The sequence below is a fragment of the Acipenser ruthenus genome, chromosome 27, assembly GCF_902713425.1.
Source record: "Acipenser ruthenus chromosome 27, fAciRut3.2 maternal haplotype, whole genome shotgun sequence".
Taxonomy (NCBI): domain Eukaryota; kingdom Metazoa; phylum Chordata; class Actinopteri; order Acipenseriformes; family Acipenseridae; genus Acipenser; species Acipenser ruthenus.
In genome coordinates, this window is record NC_081215.1 from 23,279,544 (window position 1) to 23,299,017 (window position 19,474).

The 19,474-nt window shown below is 35.6% G+C and overlaps 1 protein-coding gene across 1 annotated transcript in view; it reads left to right on the forward strand.

Annotated features, from left to right (window-relative positions):
• The window catches only part of LOC117432083 (protein kinase C-binding protein NELL1-like), a 130,553-nt gene that overhangs the window by 102,057 nt on the left and 9,022 nt on the right, over positions 1–19,474 (forward strand). Inside the window, exons 15-16 of the mRNA XM_034053533.3 lie at positions 3,579–3,674; positions 16,520–16,660. Of these exons, the coding sequence (XP_033909424.3) occupies positions 3,579–3,674; positions 16,520–16,660 (237 nt within the window). The remainder of the gene's footprint in view (positions 1–3,578; positions 3,675–16,519; positions 16,661–19,474) is intronic.

Genomic DNA, 19,474 nt, shown 5'->3' on the forward strand with positions numbered 1-19,474 from the left:
GGGTTTTATTTGTTAAAGAAAGCTCTTTAAGAAGTTTTTTTTTTTTCCATACAAATTGACATTGTTCCATGGGACAAAATGTGTCAAATTCAATTAACAAATTGAAGAATCATCACCTTATTGAGACAGAAGTATACTTCCTTATCTACCCGTTAGTCTCGTGTTAAATAATGCTTATCACACAACTTCAGAACAAATAATGTTGCGTCAACGAAACTTGGTATACAAATGCACAAAGCTATGAATGTGCAAGATGCTTTATCACATATAATGAATTGAGAAATGGATATGCTTTTGTGACATTTCAAAGTGTTCAAATATAGTTAATGCAGGCAATGACTGTATACTTTTGTGTACAAAACAGTGTCCTTGGAAAGGCATAATTCAATGAAAAAAAATATATGAAGAAAGTAACTCTTCTTTAGAAATTGTGGTCCCTTGCCAGCAATTCTGCTGAAGTGTCTAATGTGCACGGCTGTGGGATGCAGTGGAAGAGCTGTGCAACCATTATCTAAATGGCACGTTGATGGTTATCCATTTTCCCTGATGAAAATATTTATTAAAAAAAAAAAAGTTAATTAGTTCATCTTAATAGGCATTCATTTCACACTACAGTTAGATTTAGTTTTACTGTGTGTTTGTCCAGATATTGACAGCAACAACAAAAAATATTTTACATCAGTACGGTATGGTACACTTTTTTTACTTTTGGTATTCATTGTGAATGCTACCCTATTTGGAAAGGTGTAGCTGAATTAGATAATCAGGCATTGATCTTTTAATGAGGTGCCAAGTAATTATTTGACAGTTGCCTGATTATTTAATTGACTGTCAATGAGATCTAGGAATAATATTGCTAATTCTGCTAAGACACAATTCCCCATATTTATCTTGCCTAGTTCCCTGCCTGTCTCTCTATAACAAATGGTGCTAGTCTATGTTTCTTGTCTCTACTTCTGACAGCATCATCTTCGACTAGACTGATAACAAAACATATACAGAGGCATACATTGAAAACAAACTCTGTTGAATAACAAATGGCAGTCTTGTTTCTGTGGGCTAAGGAAATGACAGTATTTGAACCAGCTTCCCAAAGGTGATTAGTGAATATAAATTCTGAATACAGACAAAATGTAGTGTTTAATACACTCTTAAATTTGAATGCATAGTGTTAATATTATATAGCAATAACCAATACTTTAAGGTGTGATGTAGGTATCTCCTTAACTGCCTGATATAACTAACACATCTAAAGAAATTGCATGAGAGGGTTAACACTTAAGGCCAATTGCAGTTTTACTGAATTCAATCCAAATCCTGTTAAGATATTTGGGTTGGGACTTTTAAAACTGCCATCCACCTACCCATTGACTACTGGCCATCAAAAAATACTGTCAAAGCGTGAAAGTGGTGACGAATGCCTTTTACTATCAATTTCAGGATTGGGTGGTACAGCTTTCCAAATTGCATATGCTCGGTGCTTGGCCCTCTGCCAGAAAGAACTCAAGTTTCATTTTATACACCTCTGGATTCAGAGTCATGTCCTGGTCTGGCCAGCGGTCACACTGTAACATTCACTACAGCAGGTGCTCAGTGCCTGGAGGCTACATTAAAGCATACTCATCCATTTAACATTTAGCCAGAGACGAAGAGGGAATGTAACTCTTTTCACTTAATTGATGTCATTAGTGTGACATGCATGGGTTTCTGCTGATGGAAGTAAAATGATAATTATAGATATAGATACATTGAGTCAATATAACTGTAATTAATTTTAAGTGTGCAGATTATTAGTGCGGAACCAATCAGGCTTCTAATTATCTGATGATAAAAATGCTTAAACTGGGGGGAACAAGTCAAATTAAAGTGAATAACAGCTTCTGGCAAAGCACTATGCTTTTTTTTTTTTTTTTAAATGTATTTATTTAATTATTTATTTTCCCTTAAATGGTTGTTATATTCGGCAGGTAACTTTTCCAGATTTCATATCAAATGATCATTTGTTTAAATGTATGTTTTCTAATGTTTTGTTGTTGTAAATCTTTGGGCTTTTAGTACAGTAAAGTTAATATTACATTTAAAAAAACAGGGTAAACACAGATTCCTCGTGTAAGAAGTTATGTAATGCATTGCCAGTTCTTTAAACTTGTTCAAGTCACACATGAATAAAAAAGGTAAAAATTAATATTTACTAAGAAAACAGTACAAGTTGATACCCAAATTGTAGTTACAAAGTTAAGAGGGAATGATCAGAGAATATTGCAATTCCTGATGTGGAAGGTATTATATTGAAGGTATTATATTGTAATAATCTGGACCTGTGTTTTATTTTGCTTCATTGTTATTTGTGTAGCTTTTATGTAGCTTGCATTCTTTTGCAACAGTATAGGTATTATATTTTTAAAAACTATTGCTAATATATATTTTTAAAAGCTATTGCATATATATATATATATATATATAGAGAGAGAGAGAGAGAGAGAGAGAGAGAGAGAGAGAGAGAGAGAGAGAGAGAGAGAGAGAGAGAGAGAGAGAGCTCAACGAGCCAGCTGCCCTAACGTTTCGATATGGTACATATCTTTCTCAAGGGAGCATGTGTTTGAATCAAAACATTGGGGTTATTTATAGTTTTCTGACGACATGACAACTTCTTGTTATTGTTTATATGCAATAATTTATATTTATTACCATTGATGTAATGGTGTTCTATATATTGTGACATAATGAAAGGTGGTTCTGAATTCTTTTATATAAAGTTGTCCCAGTCTCTCCAACATATTTTATTTCATCACATTTTTTCATAAATAACATTTTTACAGTAGATATTAGTTTTTAGTGGATATGTGTTGTTCTTATGTTTAATTATATTTTTACTTTTGTCCATGTATTTACACTTTTACATGTACTAGTGCAAGTATTTGCAGAACCTATTCTGTCAATTATTCTTTTATGTTTACTGTGAACTAAAATATCACCTAAATTAGCTACTCTTTTGAATGCTACAACTGGGGCCTTAAGAAATACTTTTTTCAATTTTTCTGAATTATGTAGAATCCGCAAGTGTTTCCAAACTATCTTAGAAATATTGGGCAAAAGTTTAGAGTAAGTCATTACTAATGGGACTCTTTTGACCTTTTTATCTCTATTTTTATAATCTAGTAGATCGTCTCTTTTTAGTTTATCCACTTCTCTTAACTATGTCTCTATAATTCTTTCTTTGTATCCTCTTTTTTAAGATTTGTTTTTAATACATTTCTTTGTTTTACATAATCACTTTCTTTTGAGCATTTTCTTCGTATTCTTAATACTAGACCCTTTGGGATTGCCCTTTTAGTGTGTATCAGATGTGCAGAGGACATGTGTAAATACTGGTGCATGTCAGTAGGTTTACAGGAGAGGTCAGTCTCAATTGAACCTTCTTCAAGTTTTACTATGGTAACTAAAAATGATATTTATTTTCTTGTCCATCGAAGGTTCACCTTAATATTACTGTGTATTTCATTTGCCATTTTATGAAACTGGAAAAGATATTCTTCTCCATGTGTCCAATTTATTAACTAAAGCATTGTTCTTTTTAGCATTCTGCGAAGAAGGCTGCAGGAGTGGGGGGGCATGTGTGTCACCAAACATGTGCCTCTGCCCTTCTGGATTCACAGGAAGTCACTGTGAAAAAGGTAGGACTTATTTTCTGCACTTAATCGCTAAACTGATGGCGTATCACATAAGCTGACACATAGTGACGAAGTGTGTGTTATTGTTTATAACACATTTTATAACATCTCTAGGTATATTATAAATTATTTTTAACTGATCCATAATCTAAAGTGCTGTATTCTTTTTAAAACATGTATACGCTATTCTTCATTGTGTTGCTAGTATGTGTCTTGAACAGTCAAATCTGCAGGTGTATGCTGATTTTCTCACTGTGGTTTGTTGCTCTGCAGTATTAAAGTTGTGTTTTATAATGCAAGGTTTATCGTGAGGAAAAAAGATACAGATGTCTGTAAAACACACACACTTCTCAGTGTATAATGCACAAGGTTAATACAGGATTGCAATAGACTGTGCTTCACTAGTGGTGTACAAATAGCAAAGTAGATTGATTTTGAATGCACTTATATCTACAGCGTATTTATCTTCTGCCTTGACATTTAAATATATTAGCTGGTATGAATAAGAGAATATAACCCCTTTCTCACTGTCCTGTTTTTTTTTTTTTATCTGGATAACATAACAGCAAGAGGAAATTACTCGACATGCAAAGATCACAATGCAACCAAAGCTTTACTGAATATTTCCCATTATTTATTAGAAAAGGTGAAATCCTTCTTTCAACACTAATTGCATGTAGTACTCCTATAGGCCATATTGTGAAGCGAGGGCCAAGACATTTTCTAAGAGGAATGGAGATGCTGATGGTACCATATGATTAAAACATGACTTTTGGATATTTTGAAATCGATACATTTCAGAATTCTGTTCTGTTCAATATTTTAGCAGATGAGCTAACATCTCTTGGGTGTGAGTTTCTGTTATCTTATTCAGGCCTGGTTGTGGGAAATGTGTAGACAGCGGCTTAGCAATCTAAATGAAACATGGACTGGGAAATACTTTAAGAAGAGCATCTTTCAGTCTTAGTAAAATCAGCACTTGTTTCCTTTATTGTACTTTGTTCCTTTTTGAAGACTGCAGTTAGCTTGGAGCTACGTAGATTTACAAATGCAAGCCTATGATCCAGATGATGGGTTAATTTGCATTTCTCATATAAATATGAAGGAATCAAATGGAAATCTGGTGATAAAATGTAGTTTAATTTGCTCACCAGGGTAAAAGACCACAGAACCAGTCAATTTTGCAGGTTTTATTATCGCTTGTTCCTTTGGCTTTAGGCCCAATACTAAGCAGTTCTTTGAGTTAACTCATCCTACAAAGTGAAACTCCTGCTATTGTTGTGCAATTCACTAGAACACCAGTGTTGTTGATTTTGTTCTGGACCTGAACTCACCTCAACAATGTGATGGACTATGACAGGACTACCCTCCCCAGCTACACTGCTACTGGTTGCTCTCTTGCAATAGGACAAGATACACAGGAATACCTCAGCTCACCTTTTGCAGACAAGATGACATGCAGTTTGTGAACAGAAACTGACGGTGCAGTGAAACCATCTGAGATCTAACTCTGCAACTGTGAAATCAAAGCCCCAACATAGTACAATTTGATTTGATCAAACTGTCCCCTGCTGGGATTAGACACACCTGTTTTTTTAAATCTTGAAAGCCATACTGAGATTACTTTAAAATCATTATATTTTAGCCTAGCTTTACATTCCCCATTAGTAACACTTTCAAGATTGACAGTGTAAAGAATCACAGGCGAGGAAATGGACATTGGATTGTCTGGCAGTTCCATACTGTAAGCTTTATCTTGAGCCCTGAATGAAAAGTAATGCATGTCATCTGTGTTGAATTAGAAATCTGTGTTCTAAAGGAGTAATGAACTGTCAGTGATATGGGCTTGCTAAAATTCTCTAAACAGCCACATTCGGTATGATTCTGGAACATCCATATTCAGCAGTATGTTTGCAGAGAAAGAAAACTAGTGTGTCAGATTCGGAAAGACTAGCAGTACTTGTAAAAGGTAAAATGAAGCACTGTTGATAAACCAAAAAGAGCTGAAGCTATTGTATATTTTTCAACACTTTTTAATTGGAGATAGCTATGATGAATTTGGACCTCAGCTCCTACTTAATAATCATTTTCTTTTACTTGATTTTGTTCCCATACATCTGTTGATAACCCTGAGTATATGGCAGGTACATGTTTAATCTGTAGTTTAATCTGTACCATTTGAAAAGCAGTTAATATACTGTATTTATCCAAAATGAAAAAGAACAACTAACAGTGATTGTTCTGGGGGGTCAAAGGGGAGGTACTTTCGGTATAGCTACAAACTTATAGTTGCACTGCAAAACAATGCTGCATTTAAAATTACCTGGATTTAGAACAAGATATATTCTAATTGCATGTCATACTGCAGTCAGATATTGTGTGAGGGATTACTGTTTGATACATTTTTCATTTTGTGTGTGTGTGTGTGTGTGTGTTGAAGTTCCTCTTTGAGCTTTTGTCTGGCTTGACAATTCCATTCTAGTGCATGTGTATGCTGACCACCATTTTGCTACCGCCCCTTAAGTCTGCTGATGAAGCAGCTTGTAAAAGCTTGTTTACAAACTGTTAAATTCTTCCAATTTCTGTTACCGTTGAATATAGCTGACAACAATGTAAATTGCTCATAGTGGCGGGGGGTGGGGGGGGAGGTGGAGGACAATATTGAAAAGTAGAACAACAGGGTCGTTTGATTAGGTTTTTGAGCGATTCCCTTACTATGCAGTACACACACACACGTAAAGATTTGTTTTATTGTAATATATATATTCCAAGAAAAAATCATATTCCCAGCTTTGCTAATTGGGATTGCTACTCACTACTATCTAAAACTGTTTATTGGAATTGCAGCCAGAGACATGATACCTCTTGCTATTGAAGTAACAGTATGAACATATTAACTCGGTACAGTTTACATTATCCTACAATTTCAAAGAACAGCTGATAACCTACATTTGTCATTTTGACAATAGCCAAGAGTAAACAAGCTGTCGGCAACATGAAACAAGCTAATAAAATACCATTTTAATTGAGTGAACTAGAGACAGATAAGGCCTATACACACTATCTTCAAATGGAAGTACAAACAAGCACCTGCATATCTTTCCAATATGAGCAAAGGGGACACATGTATTTCTTGGAATTTAGGGTCTGGCAGAATTCTTAGACTATAGCATGCACCCTATTGTGTTTGGAAGAATCCTGTGTGTTATATACAGGTTGTGTTTATATGCAAGCTGCGCAATACACCAGGGTAACAGAATAGAAATATTGACAGGAGTAAAAGGCTTTTAGTGGAAATCTGTTACCCTGAGGATTAAAAAAAGAGGGCAGTGATGCCTGAAGCGTCAGGCTTAAACCTATTATTTATTAAACTCTCTAACACTTTACATTAAATGTCTCTAATTACTTACACAGAATTACAATGTTATTATGTATAGCTACAATGTACTTAATGTGTAAATCTTTTTGCATATATGTAAGTACACAATTGTATCATAAAAGGGTTAGGATGAGAGTTAGGGATAGGGTTAACAAAAAAACAGATTAAGTACATTTTAACAGCACAGACATCACAAAACATTAAAAAACGTAAAAATAGGATATTATACCCAAGATTATGTTTTTCACATAACAGAATTTCAACAGGAATCGAAAAGCATGTATTCAAAATAATTAATTTATAAGGGAAATCAACTCAAATTACCCATGGGCTTACAAGCAATGCTTGTATAAAGCTCTGCTGAGTCTAAATACTGTACCCCAAAGGGGCTGCATGTTTCAAGTACAGCAGGTACTTCACAATATTTAAGAGTCATCTGTGTTCCCTAGACTTCATACATCCTACCAAATACCAAAGTTCTCCTTTAGTGTAACTGGAGGATATAAGAGGTTAAAAGCTACTAAAAATACAGATAATGGAATAATACAGAACAGATTTGATGGGAAGTATTTCCAGGTTAATTCCCTCGACATATATGTTACTTCTCATGCAATCTGATAACATTAAAATCATCAAAGCATCTACGGCATGTTCTGTCCATCCTTGTGGATACAGTGAGAAACACAAAAGAACTTACCAGTACCTAGTCACCTTTAAATGGGAATTTCTGTTCAAAAAGAAAAATCTGTCTTTAAGCCAAAAGATGTGTTTCAGATGCTTTTAGTCTGATCTTTGATATAGACTTGATATAGCCAGGAGTGTGGGTTTTTTAGTTGGGTCACTCAGAGCAAGGACTTCAACTTTATATAGCCCCAAGTCGCATTATTAAACAGTTTGTGGAGGCAGCAGTAAGAAGAATTATAGTACTTATTTAGAGAGACAAGCAAATGCACTGTGTTTTATTTACTGGCTCCTGGGACCTGATGCATTCTTATACCAAGTAGCTAGAGTAGGATATATATATATATATATATACACACACACAGTTTCACTTCAGATTCTTGAAATTAATTGCCTTTTCTAATATTCATAACATTTGTATTGCCTGATTATTATGCCAGGAATATAAATACTGTGATGGAAAAGAAAAATACATCCAGATGTTATGAGTAACTACAGGCCTTCAATCTGCCAGGTCATAGAATTTAGGAGGGACCTTCAAGAACAGTCTCATTCTGTATTTCAGCCATTCCAAGTTGAACACTCTATTATTAAAAAAATATATACAATATGACTGTTATTTAGCATTCCAAAAAGCTGTAACAATGGCTTCCAACTATAGTGTTATAAAAGGGGACTTTATTAGACTGCTGTGGATTCGTATCATTTCATGTAAATGTTAGCAGAACCACCTGACTTAGCAGATTGCTATATTACAGAACGGTTACAGTGTTTTACAATGCAGGAATCCTTAAATTAACCATTTAATTGAACATGCACAGGCAGTATTTGATTGCGAATATGCTATAAATCCCTATACTGTGAAATACCGTGAGTGTTTTGTTTGTTTTGTCGTGTCTAAAAATCTACTTGTTTGTCATTATTAGATGGTTAACACGATCTGGAGCTGTTGCTTAAGGCCAGCACTAAACTCAGACTACACTGCACCATTGTACATGGATAAATTGTATTACACCACAAGCACTATAGCTCTCACTCTGGACTTGTGAACGTGTGTCTTTGTGTGTGTTCTAATGTGTTTATTATTTACAAACTTTGTCTTATTATTTTGGGACTGCAACCCATTGTTTTGGAACAGTGCAATACATCAGACTAGGATTATAAAAATAAAACCAGTTTAGATCGTGAACTTTGTTGTCTGTCTTCTGTTTCATAATCACATCACCACTACACCTGCGCACTGCAAACCACTTTGCCACAATCCCACAATCTGTCTTTTAAATAATTTGTTGCAGACTGCAGATTACTATCATTACTGTACATATATTTAAGGTAGTTTAAAATAGAAGAAAAAAGAAAACAATTAAATAAAAATTAAAAAAACAATTGTGCATGAATATAATAGAAGCATTCTGACCTATCCTTTGGTATGCATTGCAAAGATATTTACATTACAGAATTAGGGCAGAGAGCAGGAATCAAGACTATTGATTACAGTCCATGCATTTTTTTTAAACATATTAATAGATTAATGCTACTGTTTAGAAGTATCTATTAGGGAAACAATCTGGATTTGATCCTAGCTGGCTTTCGAATGAATGAGGATCTATCGACAGCCTACGAGCAGATCAAGGGGTCAGTGCAAGATTATATATTTTATATGTGGATTTTATATAGGTAAAAATGTATATATTTCATATTTCCATGTGATCTAATAATTTCCAGCATTGCATTTATACATACAGGTTAGATGAGACAGAGAAGTTATTAGTGGAATAAAGACCAATGCTCAATGACCATTTAAAACACGTTATGTTGCTAGAGATACATTATATGTCATCAGTCACGAGTGAGTAGAAGGCTTTATTCCAATGATGTATTCATACAGATTCCAGAAGACTGTTGCAAGGAAGTACTTCTAAAAATTTTAAGGTGGCTTTCCTGGTTTCGATATAGTTGCTATCCACTGATGGGACTTTATGTACTGTTTTGGGATACTGTTCCGCATGGTCAGATGTGTATAATATATGATCTCTCCACTGTGAGCTTCCCCAGGAACAGTGTGCTGCATTTGCTTCAGCCTCATTTTATACGGCAGATCCCTTTTCAAATGCAGAAAAGCATACATTGTAAGAACCCCAAAGGAAACATACATACCATCCCTTGAAGAAAGCTGAATCTGTAAAGTGACGTGTTCCTCTTTTTAAGAGCTATTCTGGTGTAGAATGGAAAACCAATGGGCAACGGTTTGCAGGTATTGATTTTATGAACAACAAATGTGAGTGATGGTGGGCTGCGTTTCACATTATCCCAACTAAGCCAACTGTAGGTCATTCACTTGATTCACATCAGCTAATAAAAGGGTTACCAGCAAAGGGGGGAAAAAAAGAGCAGGAAAGAAAAATCAATTTACGAATGGACTCTTGAGGGTAAAGTCAAGCACATTCCAAATAGGATTAATCATATTATGCCAAGAATGACATATTAAAGGACCACACTTCTAATTCCAGTTTCTCTAATGAATTGAAGATGTTGGGGTTGAAAATGGAAAAGGCAGCTGATAAACAGTTAGACATTTCCATTATTTCAGGAAACTAAAATTTAGCAGAAAAGGAAATTAAGTAAGACCCAAGGTATGCATGCCAGGTGACTTTTAAAACATGCGCTCATTAGTGTGCACTATTCCTTTCTAAAGCTAATTTGACCTTTAAAAAAATGAATCTGTACGACAGAAAGTTCAGAACTGGAAACAAATCTGATTTTCCTCATTGTTTCATTAAGAGAAAGGCATACAGTATTACTGTATAGGGTGATTGAAGTGAATCCAGTTATGGATAGTTTTGCATCCCCTAGAATTTTTGGATTGAGACATCATAATTGGTGGTTGAGAGTTCTGACATTTGTAATTCTTGATACAGTACTGAGAATACTTTTTCCTGATTGTTAAAAGAGTAAACAGGCATATCGGCGATTTTCAAAAGCATGTATAATTTTTTTCCTTTTGGCAGAATTTTGGTAGATTGAAATTGAATAAAATAAGTTACGCAGTTGGTGTTTTTGTCATAAATCATTGGAAAGAAATGTTGAGCACAGCATTAGCTTCTGAAAAGTGAGCATGCTCTCATTAATTGGTTTAGATATTTGCAAATGTAGTCCACTGTATGACCTGGACTGGAAGCTAAATACATCAGAAGAGGCAAAGGAGGGGGGGGGGGGGTGATCCAAACCATATTAACCCCTCCCAGTTACACCTATGTTATTTTTCTGCTCCTTTTCATTTACATCATCAATTGATACAGCACCATTGCTGTATTAGGAAGAAATGACCTGCTAAATTGTGATGCACTAAATATGTAAAATCTACAAACGCTGTATTAGTAATGAATGGTTTAGCAATTATCCTGGCTCCAACACTTTTTATAATGAGTTTGTGTACAGCTTTTGCAGTCAGTCAGCAAGCCTTTCTATTGATCTGTAAGCTCTGAATTTGTAGCACTTCGCAGGAAGAGCTATTATAACAAAATTGGCGCTTCTTTTGTGCATAAGATACTTTGAACGTGAAAAGTGATGATTTGATTTTCAAGCTCTTAGATCTGTGTGTCAGAAAGTGTGTTCTGTACAGAGACCCTTAACAAGAGAATATGAAACAAAGAACCACGCACAAGAAAACAGGATACAAAGTGATTGAACCAAAAGGAGCAACAAAAAAAAAAACACATTAGCTATGTATAACATAAAGAAGATGAGAACTCTGCAACCTCACAATAGTGCACCCCCTGTTTTTTTCCATTATAGAATGATTATTGTTATCAGTTGTTATACAAAGTGAGCCTATTGTCCTCTGTGGAAAAATGCAAATAATAAAAGGGCCTGGGGCATGGGTGGTTTATGAGTAAGCTTTTAGATTTTCATCTGTGATGAACAAAATATCCTGCTACAAGCCATTAGATATTCTCTTGAGATTACCAAAATAACAGTTGCGAGAAAATAATCAATTTACATCATTTCATTTGAAAATGAATCACTACAATCTCTAATTGAATTATTCTAACTTGTACGTCTGAACACTTCAGTCAGTGCACTGTAAATAACTTAGCCAAAACCTGTAGAAGTTATTCAACAAATGTTTTTTTTTTTGTTTGTCCAACAGATTTTTAACCCTGTAATGCCCAAGCATTTTTTAAATCAGAAAGGCTGCTTTATTTATATAACACATAATGTACTGCATATGAACAATTCTGGCTTGTGAGGCTGGATTTATAAAAATAATAACATAAGCACTGCATTATATGAGATAGAGAAATGGGTATTACAGGGTTAAATTAGAATTTACACCAGTATAGGCCACACTGGAGTAAAAGATATAAGAGATTCAGGTAAGTATGAAAAAAAAACATATAAAAAGGCTAGAGACAGACAGATGGCCACTAGTGGCACTTACAGTACAATGGTCACCAAACCTGAAGAATAGCGGACAAGCAGGCAATTATGCTACAATGACAAGAAAATTACAGGGCTTTCAAGAAAATAGCAGTAAGACCACAGTTATTAAAGATGTTTGATAATGGCAGTACTCACATGAGAAGATTCTAAGTAGGATAAATATGACATGGTGGTGCATTTCTTTTAGCTGCTTTAAAAGACAAACGTTTTTAGACGGTTCACTTGTATAAATATATTTGGAAGCCCCGGATGTAATTCTAATTGAAAATCTTTGAAAGCGTAGGAAGTAGAACTGGACTAATGAGAAAGGGAAAAAAATGTTAATGCATCTAGAAGATGAATCATAAGTTGTTTTTGCTGTGCAGGATGGCATAAAAAAATACACAAGAACAGCTTTCTAAAAATATGTTAACCCAACCTCGCCACCCAGAAGCTGTTTTATGTTTACAAAGATTTTAATGGATTGAGGCAAGAGTATTTGTTCTGTCGCTGCCTCATATCTCGCTTAGAAAATGTTTGTATGAGAATACAGTGTACACTGTAACATCTGTCCGGTAAATAAAAACCTGGGCTTTTAATGCTGATGTCATTTATATACATTATTACCAGTAATTCACGGATCATTTATTCAACACAAAGTACTGAAAGGTGTTATCAGAAAACGATTCAATACTGTCAGCCAATCAGATTCCAGCTCTAGCAGGTTTCTATTGGACAGCAGAAGGCTGTTTTGATGTCAGAGCATCAACTGATAATCCGCAAGTATTAGCTTTTTCATATTTACTCTCCAGCTTTGAGAAGAGAAACATCAAAGATGTTCTTTTCAGAGGATGTTGTAATAAAGGTTTGCAGCTGCAGTGTATAGACATGAAGAGTTAGTTGGTCCACATAGATCCTCCAATCAATGATATGCCTAAAAAACAGTCATCTATCTACTGTTTTCATGTTAAGCTGATCTGCATAGGTTAGCACCTTCTTTTCCATGTGCAACAACCCGACAAACCATAGAAACACAAGGCAAATCCAGGCTTTAACACTCAACTCAACTCAATAATACTCATACCTAAAACCACCGCAGGCAAGTCATTGTGACTGTTACATTTTAAACAACATCACTATTAAAATGAAAGACAAACTATTGGATACAACTCGTTTTATTCAAGCACATCATATCAAACATCTGCACTACTTCAAAAAATAAAAAACTATAATAAAATAGGAGGCTGTGTGGTCCAGTGGTTAAAGAAAAGAGCTTGTAAGCAGGAGGTCCCTGGTTCAAATCCCACCTTGGTCACTGACTCATTGTGTGACTCTGAGCAAGTCACTTAACCTCTTTGTGCTCCGTCTTTCGGGTGAGACGTATTGTAAGTGACTCTGCAGCTGATGCATAGTTCACACACCCTAGTCTCTGTAAGTCGCCTTGGATAAAGGTGTCTGCTAAATAAACAAATAATAATAAAATAAAAAAATTCAAAAGAAACTAGTGTGTTAACAGGTGTACATACAAAACTGTAAAAACAAAAGTTGTTTTTATTTAAAACAAAATCCAGGTTGAGCTGCTGCAGCCTGCTGCTTTGCAGTTTTTTGATCGAAATGTTTCTGCCGAAGTGCTGTGGCTAGCCTCAAGATGAAATCTCGCCTACTGATATTTTCCTCATTCCTTGTACAAAACAAAGGAATTGATGGCTGCCAGGTCCAGTAGAGATAACAACAGGCTTGTATATAAAAATAAAATAGAATGTTGTAGGTTATATTCAGAATAAAAACATAATTGTGAAAAGGCAGTTAAAATGACTGCTTTGGTGGTTCTAGATGGGTGGGATTATAACTTCCTTATTTTCATGATCCTGCCTTTCAAATGCCATCAGGGTATTTAATACATGTATATACATCATAAACGGACAACGGCATAACTTTCAGACATGCAATGTAATTTAAATTTGAAAACCTCAAACCGTCAAAATGACTGCCGTGGCAGTTCTAGTGTTAAAGCGAGAAAAATCAACAGTGTTTATTCTGAAATAAACACAGAGTACACAGCTGCAGCCTCTAAATCTCATTTTAATGTTAAAATGCAGTGTTTTGCTTCACATCTGGTGAACCTGGCAGGCAGCTATTTATTATTGATTTTAGAGTAAACAGACTGTGTTTATAAACAGAAAAGCGGGGATTGAAGCATGCCGTGGTATGAGAATGACAGGCAGAAAAAGACGGAGGCTCAATGCTTAACAATGGACTCTTAGAAATGGAAAATGGGAAACTGTTTCTATTGAAATGCCTGTTTGTTTTAAACAGTACTGTACATAAAGGTTACCAAGCACATGTAAAAAAAAATACAATTAAGAGCAGAAAAGGCTCAATCCGTTTTATAATTAGTAGTAAGAATTATTACAAAGATTTTAATTATGCAAGGAAGAAATTGATGAAAGCTGTTTGATAAGTGAATAGTTCCATATTACGTGGCTTAGGCTTGATATACTGTTTCTACTACTTCCGCATCAGTCAAATCACCTGCTTTGTCTCCCTTTGATTCGTAGTTGATGGAATGGCAGGGATGTTCTTTTCTGCTCCATGTATAAGGGACTACATTTCCCATAATTCCCTGGGTATGCTTGCTCTGTAGGGATGTCGGAATGGGTGATCAATAGCTTCAGTCCTTCTGAGCAGCGATGTGCCTGTAAAATCTGAATTAAAGATCACTGGAGGAGAGCCATTTTTTTTTCTTTTTTCCATCCTCACTAGAATTTGGACTGTTAGAATGTACAGTACAGTAGGTACAGTAATACAATACTTACTGATGTTGCCACCTTCGTTGTAGATTGTGCCTTTTTTGTATCTTTAGAAATATCCTGAAATGTTTCAGTGCCCGGTATGGTTTTAAAAACAAAGTTAAAGTATTTTTGGTGAAAAAATTTGCAGGTGAATAACTTGAGTTATACCAGAGTTTGTAGCAGGTTTTCAGTGGGTAGAAGTGAATATTCCCAAAGCTGAAGCATTTGGAAAATAGAATTGGGCCGTGTGCTTTATTATAAAGAGCATTGCACAGAAGGCCAGCGTAAGGCAAAATGTATTACAGCAGATGTCAATGAATCATATTTTAGTGTAACATTAAAATGGTCGAGGTTCTGCACAGCTTTAATTGCCTCTTTAAATGGCTTCTATCACAAAGTGTTCTTTCTTCCTCTTTTACACACAAGTTACTGCAGTTTAATATCACCATCATACCAGGATCCATTCCCCATTTGGGGTGCACCCCTTGTTTAGACCAGGTAACAACAAAAGAAAAACACTAGACTCTTTTTTTGTTTATTTATCAAGCAGGTGCATGTTCTCATCATTTTAATGCATACAAAATAGGCACTTTTTCTTTTCTACAAAACAGAATTCGCAAACTTGTTTTCTGTAACGCTTACTATAAGTGTACATCAAATCTGCATTGCAGCAGTCATTTAAATAGGAATGCTGACAACTACAGAGATTTAGTGTCAGCTATTTTACATCAGCATGAAGGTATTCCATTACTGCTGCAATGTTTTTTGTTCTGAATTCTTTTTGCTGTTGTTTTTGCTGTCAAAGTGAACACAGGAATATACTTCATTATTCTGATTAAGTTGTACGAGCTCCTGTTGCTTTGACTCGTCTGTTTCCCAGGAGGCTCTTGAAAATCAGATAAGATATCACAAGGAGTAAGCAACCAAGGGAATATGAAAAAAAGAATACATAATCACAGTAAATCTGTTACAGTAACACTCTTTTCCATGAAAGAAGCTATATACTGTAAATCTGTGGGTCGATGTTGTGTAATTGCTATAATGGTCTGGAAGCACCAAATATCACTTAGAGTTTCCCCCCTGGGAAACATATTGCCTAACCTGTTGTTCAGAGTTGGTCAACCTTTTTTATTTCACTGTAGGTATCCAGAGAATTATCGCCTAATTCCCTTTTTACCTCCCAACGTTCCCTAAAGAGATCTGGTTCCATTTTGATCCTGCACTTCCAGTCCTTGCACTGTTTTTATCTCAACATTTACATGAACCCGAAATACTCCTAGAATGAATTTGGTGTAAGGATTGTTCAGACAGCTGGTATTATCGATGAAGGGGTTAGAGCGAGTCACTCACACTAAATGTTTGAAAATAAAAAAGAGTTTAATTGTTATACATGGTCATGGAAGAGAAAATATACTATACACTGTACTGTATGTTTTAAAGGATACTGTTCATAGACAAGGGAAGCCAACAATGACAAACCAGAAAGGCATGCAGTGGCAGTTTTTAGCAGCCAGTGAATGAAAATGAAAGTAATATTTTTTTGTATTATTATTATTTTTTTGTTTCTGAGGCAGATATTGATGAATGTGCTGAAGGGGTCGTTCGGTGCCACAACCACTCGCGCTGTGTCAACCTTCCAGGCGGGTACCATTGTGAGTGCCGAAGCGGTTTCCATGACAACGGCACCTACTCTCTTGATGGGGGGTCTTGCATTGGTAAGCAATTAAGAGCAAACAGCTCATACTTTTTTAGTACAAATGTTTATAGGTCATTATCTTGCATTTATTGTAATACCACTCTTTATAGAAATGTGTTTGTTACTTCTCTCAAACATTGCAATCAGTGTAATGGAAAACTCCAGGTCCACTTCATTATGCTTAAGCACGGCTGTATGCTATTTCATTCACCTTCACTCAACCAGTCTTACAAGTAAGATGTTTTGTGTTTATTAAATTCTCATGACACTTTAACAAGCTGTGAGGCAAACTTATTTTTATACGCTAAATGGGATGACCACCTAGTGTATAAAAATCATCAAGGTGTTTTAATTCCTACTGAAAAGCAACTTCTAGGAAGAGAAGATGATGGACGGAATATTGAAATTGACATAAATAGCAAAGAAAAAGAAAATGATACATTAAGTAATTCAGCTGTATTTCTAGTAATCCAATAGGGTTAATTTGTCCTTAGTATGTTAAAGGGTTAATCAAAGTGAAGTATCTCCCTTGGAATTCTATTCACTGCTGTACAAAAGCTTTCAGTGAAACATCGATTTCAGGTCTTTCCCTGTATCACATACAGTAGCTTTCTTTATAGTGTACTACCTTGTTGATTTTGCTTACTGCACTGGCACATAACTCTCTTATTTTGGTCGGTCTATCACTGAGGTCTATTCAGGCATCTAAATGGCGAAAGAAAGAAATATCTCTGTTATTTAAACTATTATAGTCGGATTTAAAATATTTTTTACAGATAGATATGTACTGAAAGAGGCTTGCATGCACTGTTAGATGTTTGACTTGCTTGACCTTGGTACACAAAAGGGCTCTATTTTTTATTTTTTTAATCAAAACAGTGACTGCATTTTGATCCACTACTCTTTAGAGCAACCAAGTACTGTTGACTATAGAGACCCCTGAGACTTGAAAATGTAGTAAGGAGCAAACGACGAGAGGAAATTTGTGCATCAGTATGGATGCGATGGGTGACCTTCCCATAAATGCAATAATAGATCTGTTTCTCAGGCTAGAGGTAAACTACATTAAAAGGACAACTTAGGCTATAGAATACAAATGATGGAACCACACTGTGAAAGAAAGATTTCAAAGTGATGTGCTTTATATTTTTTTCTGTAAGGTAATATCGGAAGATAGCTGCAATATTAGTTTGGAGCTGTGCCTTTAAGCATTTATGGGTTTAAATTAATTACTTTAGGAGCATTTCAGAGACAAGAGAGGGGAATGGTATTAAAGTGTTTTGTACTCTATATAATATGTGTTCTCTGCATAGTCTCATAATGCATTGTCCCCAAAAGATCAGAGCAGCAGCCATTAATAACAATAAAGCTTTGCAATAGGAACTTCTAAGTGATCTTTAATCTGTTATTTGTATTATAGTCACATATATTAATAGTGCTGTCACATGCTGTGCATACATAAATCCAGATACAAAATTTAAAAAGAAAACTTAAATGAATACATGTCTATGTTTGATTCATTCCTTTAAAGTAAAAAGTAAAAAAAAAAGAATGATATAAATTGTCAGACGTGCAATGATTCCAGCCTTATCTCCATCTTTGTAGTGTCAGTTTAATTTTAAAATGCATTACTGCCGACACAACCTCATATGACTGTCTTTCATACATGTGGATAAATGTAATGCTTGCGAACTTGGAGGTAGGCATACCGATTGTGATAGAAATTATTTTTTTCTCCCAAATCTGGAGCAGCACGCACCAGTAATTCAATCCGTCACATTGAAAAAAAGATGCAGTCAATGACCACACCCAGGTCCAATATTGAAACATCTGCTTATCCACAAACCTTGAGCAGGTCACATCACCTCCTTGTGCTGCAGTCCTCTCAGCTACAAAACTGAATGGATAAGATGAATCTCAATAGATTATGAGAAGCTTCTGGTTTAAGGACTAAATAAATAAAAGCTCCAAGGAGAGGTTGGAAGGTTCCAATCCTGGTCATGCCAAGTTGTCAATCTTCACAGGGGACCCCCTGGGTGACAGCCGCGTTTGCCATTGCCCTCACACTCACCAGAGCACAGTGACCCATAATAATCAGGCAGCAAGCACACATTCAGTAGCTTGGCAACATGCTCTACATAGGTTTACCGGATGAAAAGAGACGATTGACTTGACAGCGTTGATCTCCAGTCCTCCAGAACTGGTTTGTGTGTTACAGCTCTGAGGTGGCATTTGGGCTTCTCAGACTGATAAAACAGGAGTAAACACCTCATTGGGTTATTTTAAAGAGTCTGAATCTACATTGTGTGACAATGGGACAATCTGATTTGAAGATTCTTCACGGATTATATATTTGTGAGGCAGCCCCCAAGAATGGCTTAGCTGCTGAAGGGAAAGATTAGAAAATTGTAACCAGATCCTTCACTACCAATCATGCAGAACACTGCAGAATGTAAGCGGTGATAGAAGCAAGGAATTGACAAGTGGCAGTCAAAGACAAGCCTTCATCTGTTCCCACACAGAATGTCTTAGGCTATTCACAGGACTTCTGCTATCATTTATTAAATGGGCACCTCCCTCACATCACTTACTAATGTGTGATGCAAATGGAATCTTTGACATGTGCAGTATTCAGTATTGCTGTATATAAAAACTGCATCTCCCTTTCGCAAGTCCGTTTCAGTGTGCAAGCCAGCAGATGCGGCTGCTCAGTTGGCAGTTGCTTCCATATCCAAGAGTCCACAAATGAATTATGTTTCACGATGAACAGCAGAGGAATCTAGGGGGCCATTCTGGAAAATAGACTTCTCTGCATATTTCAACCACCAACTTC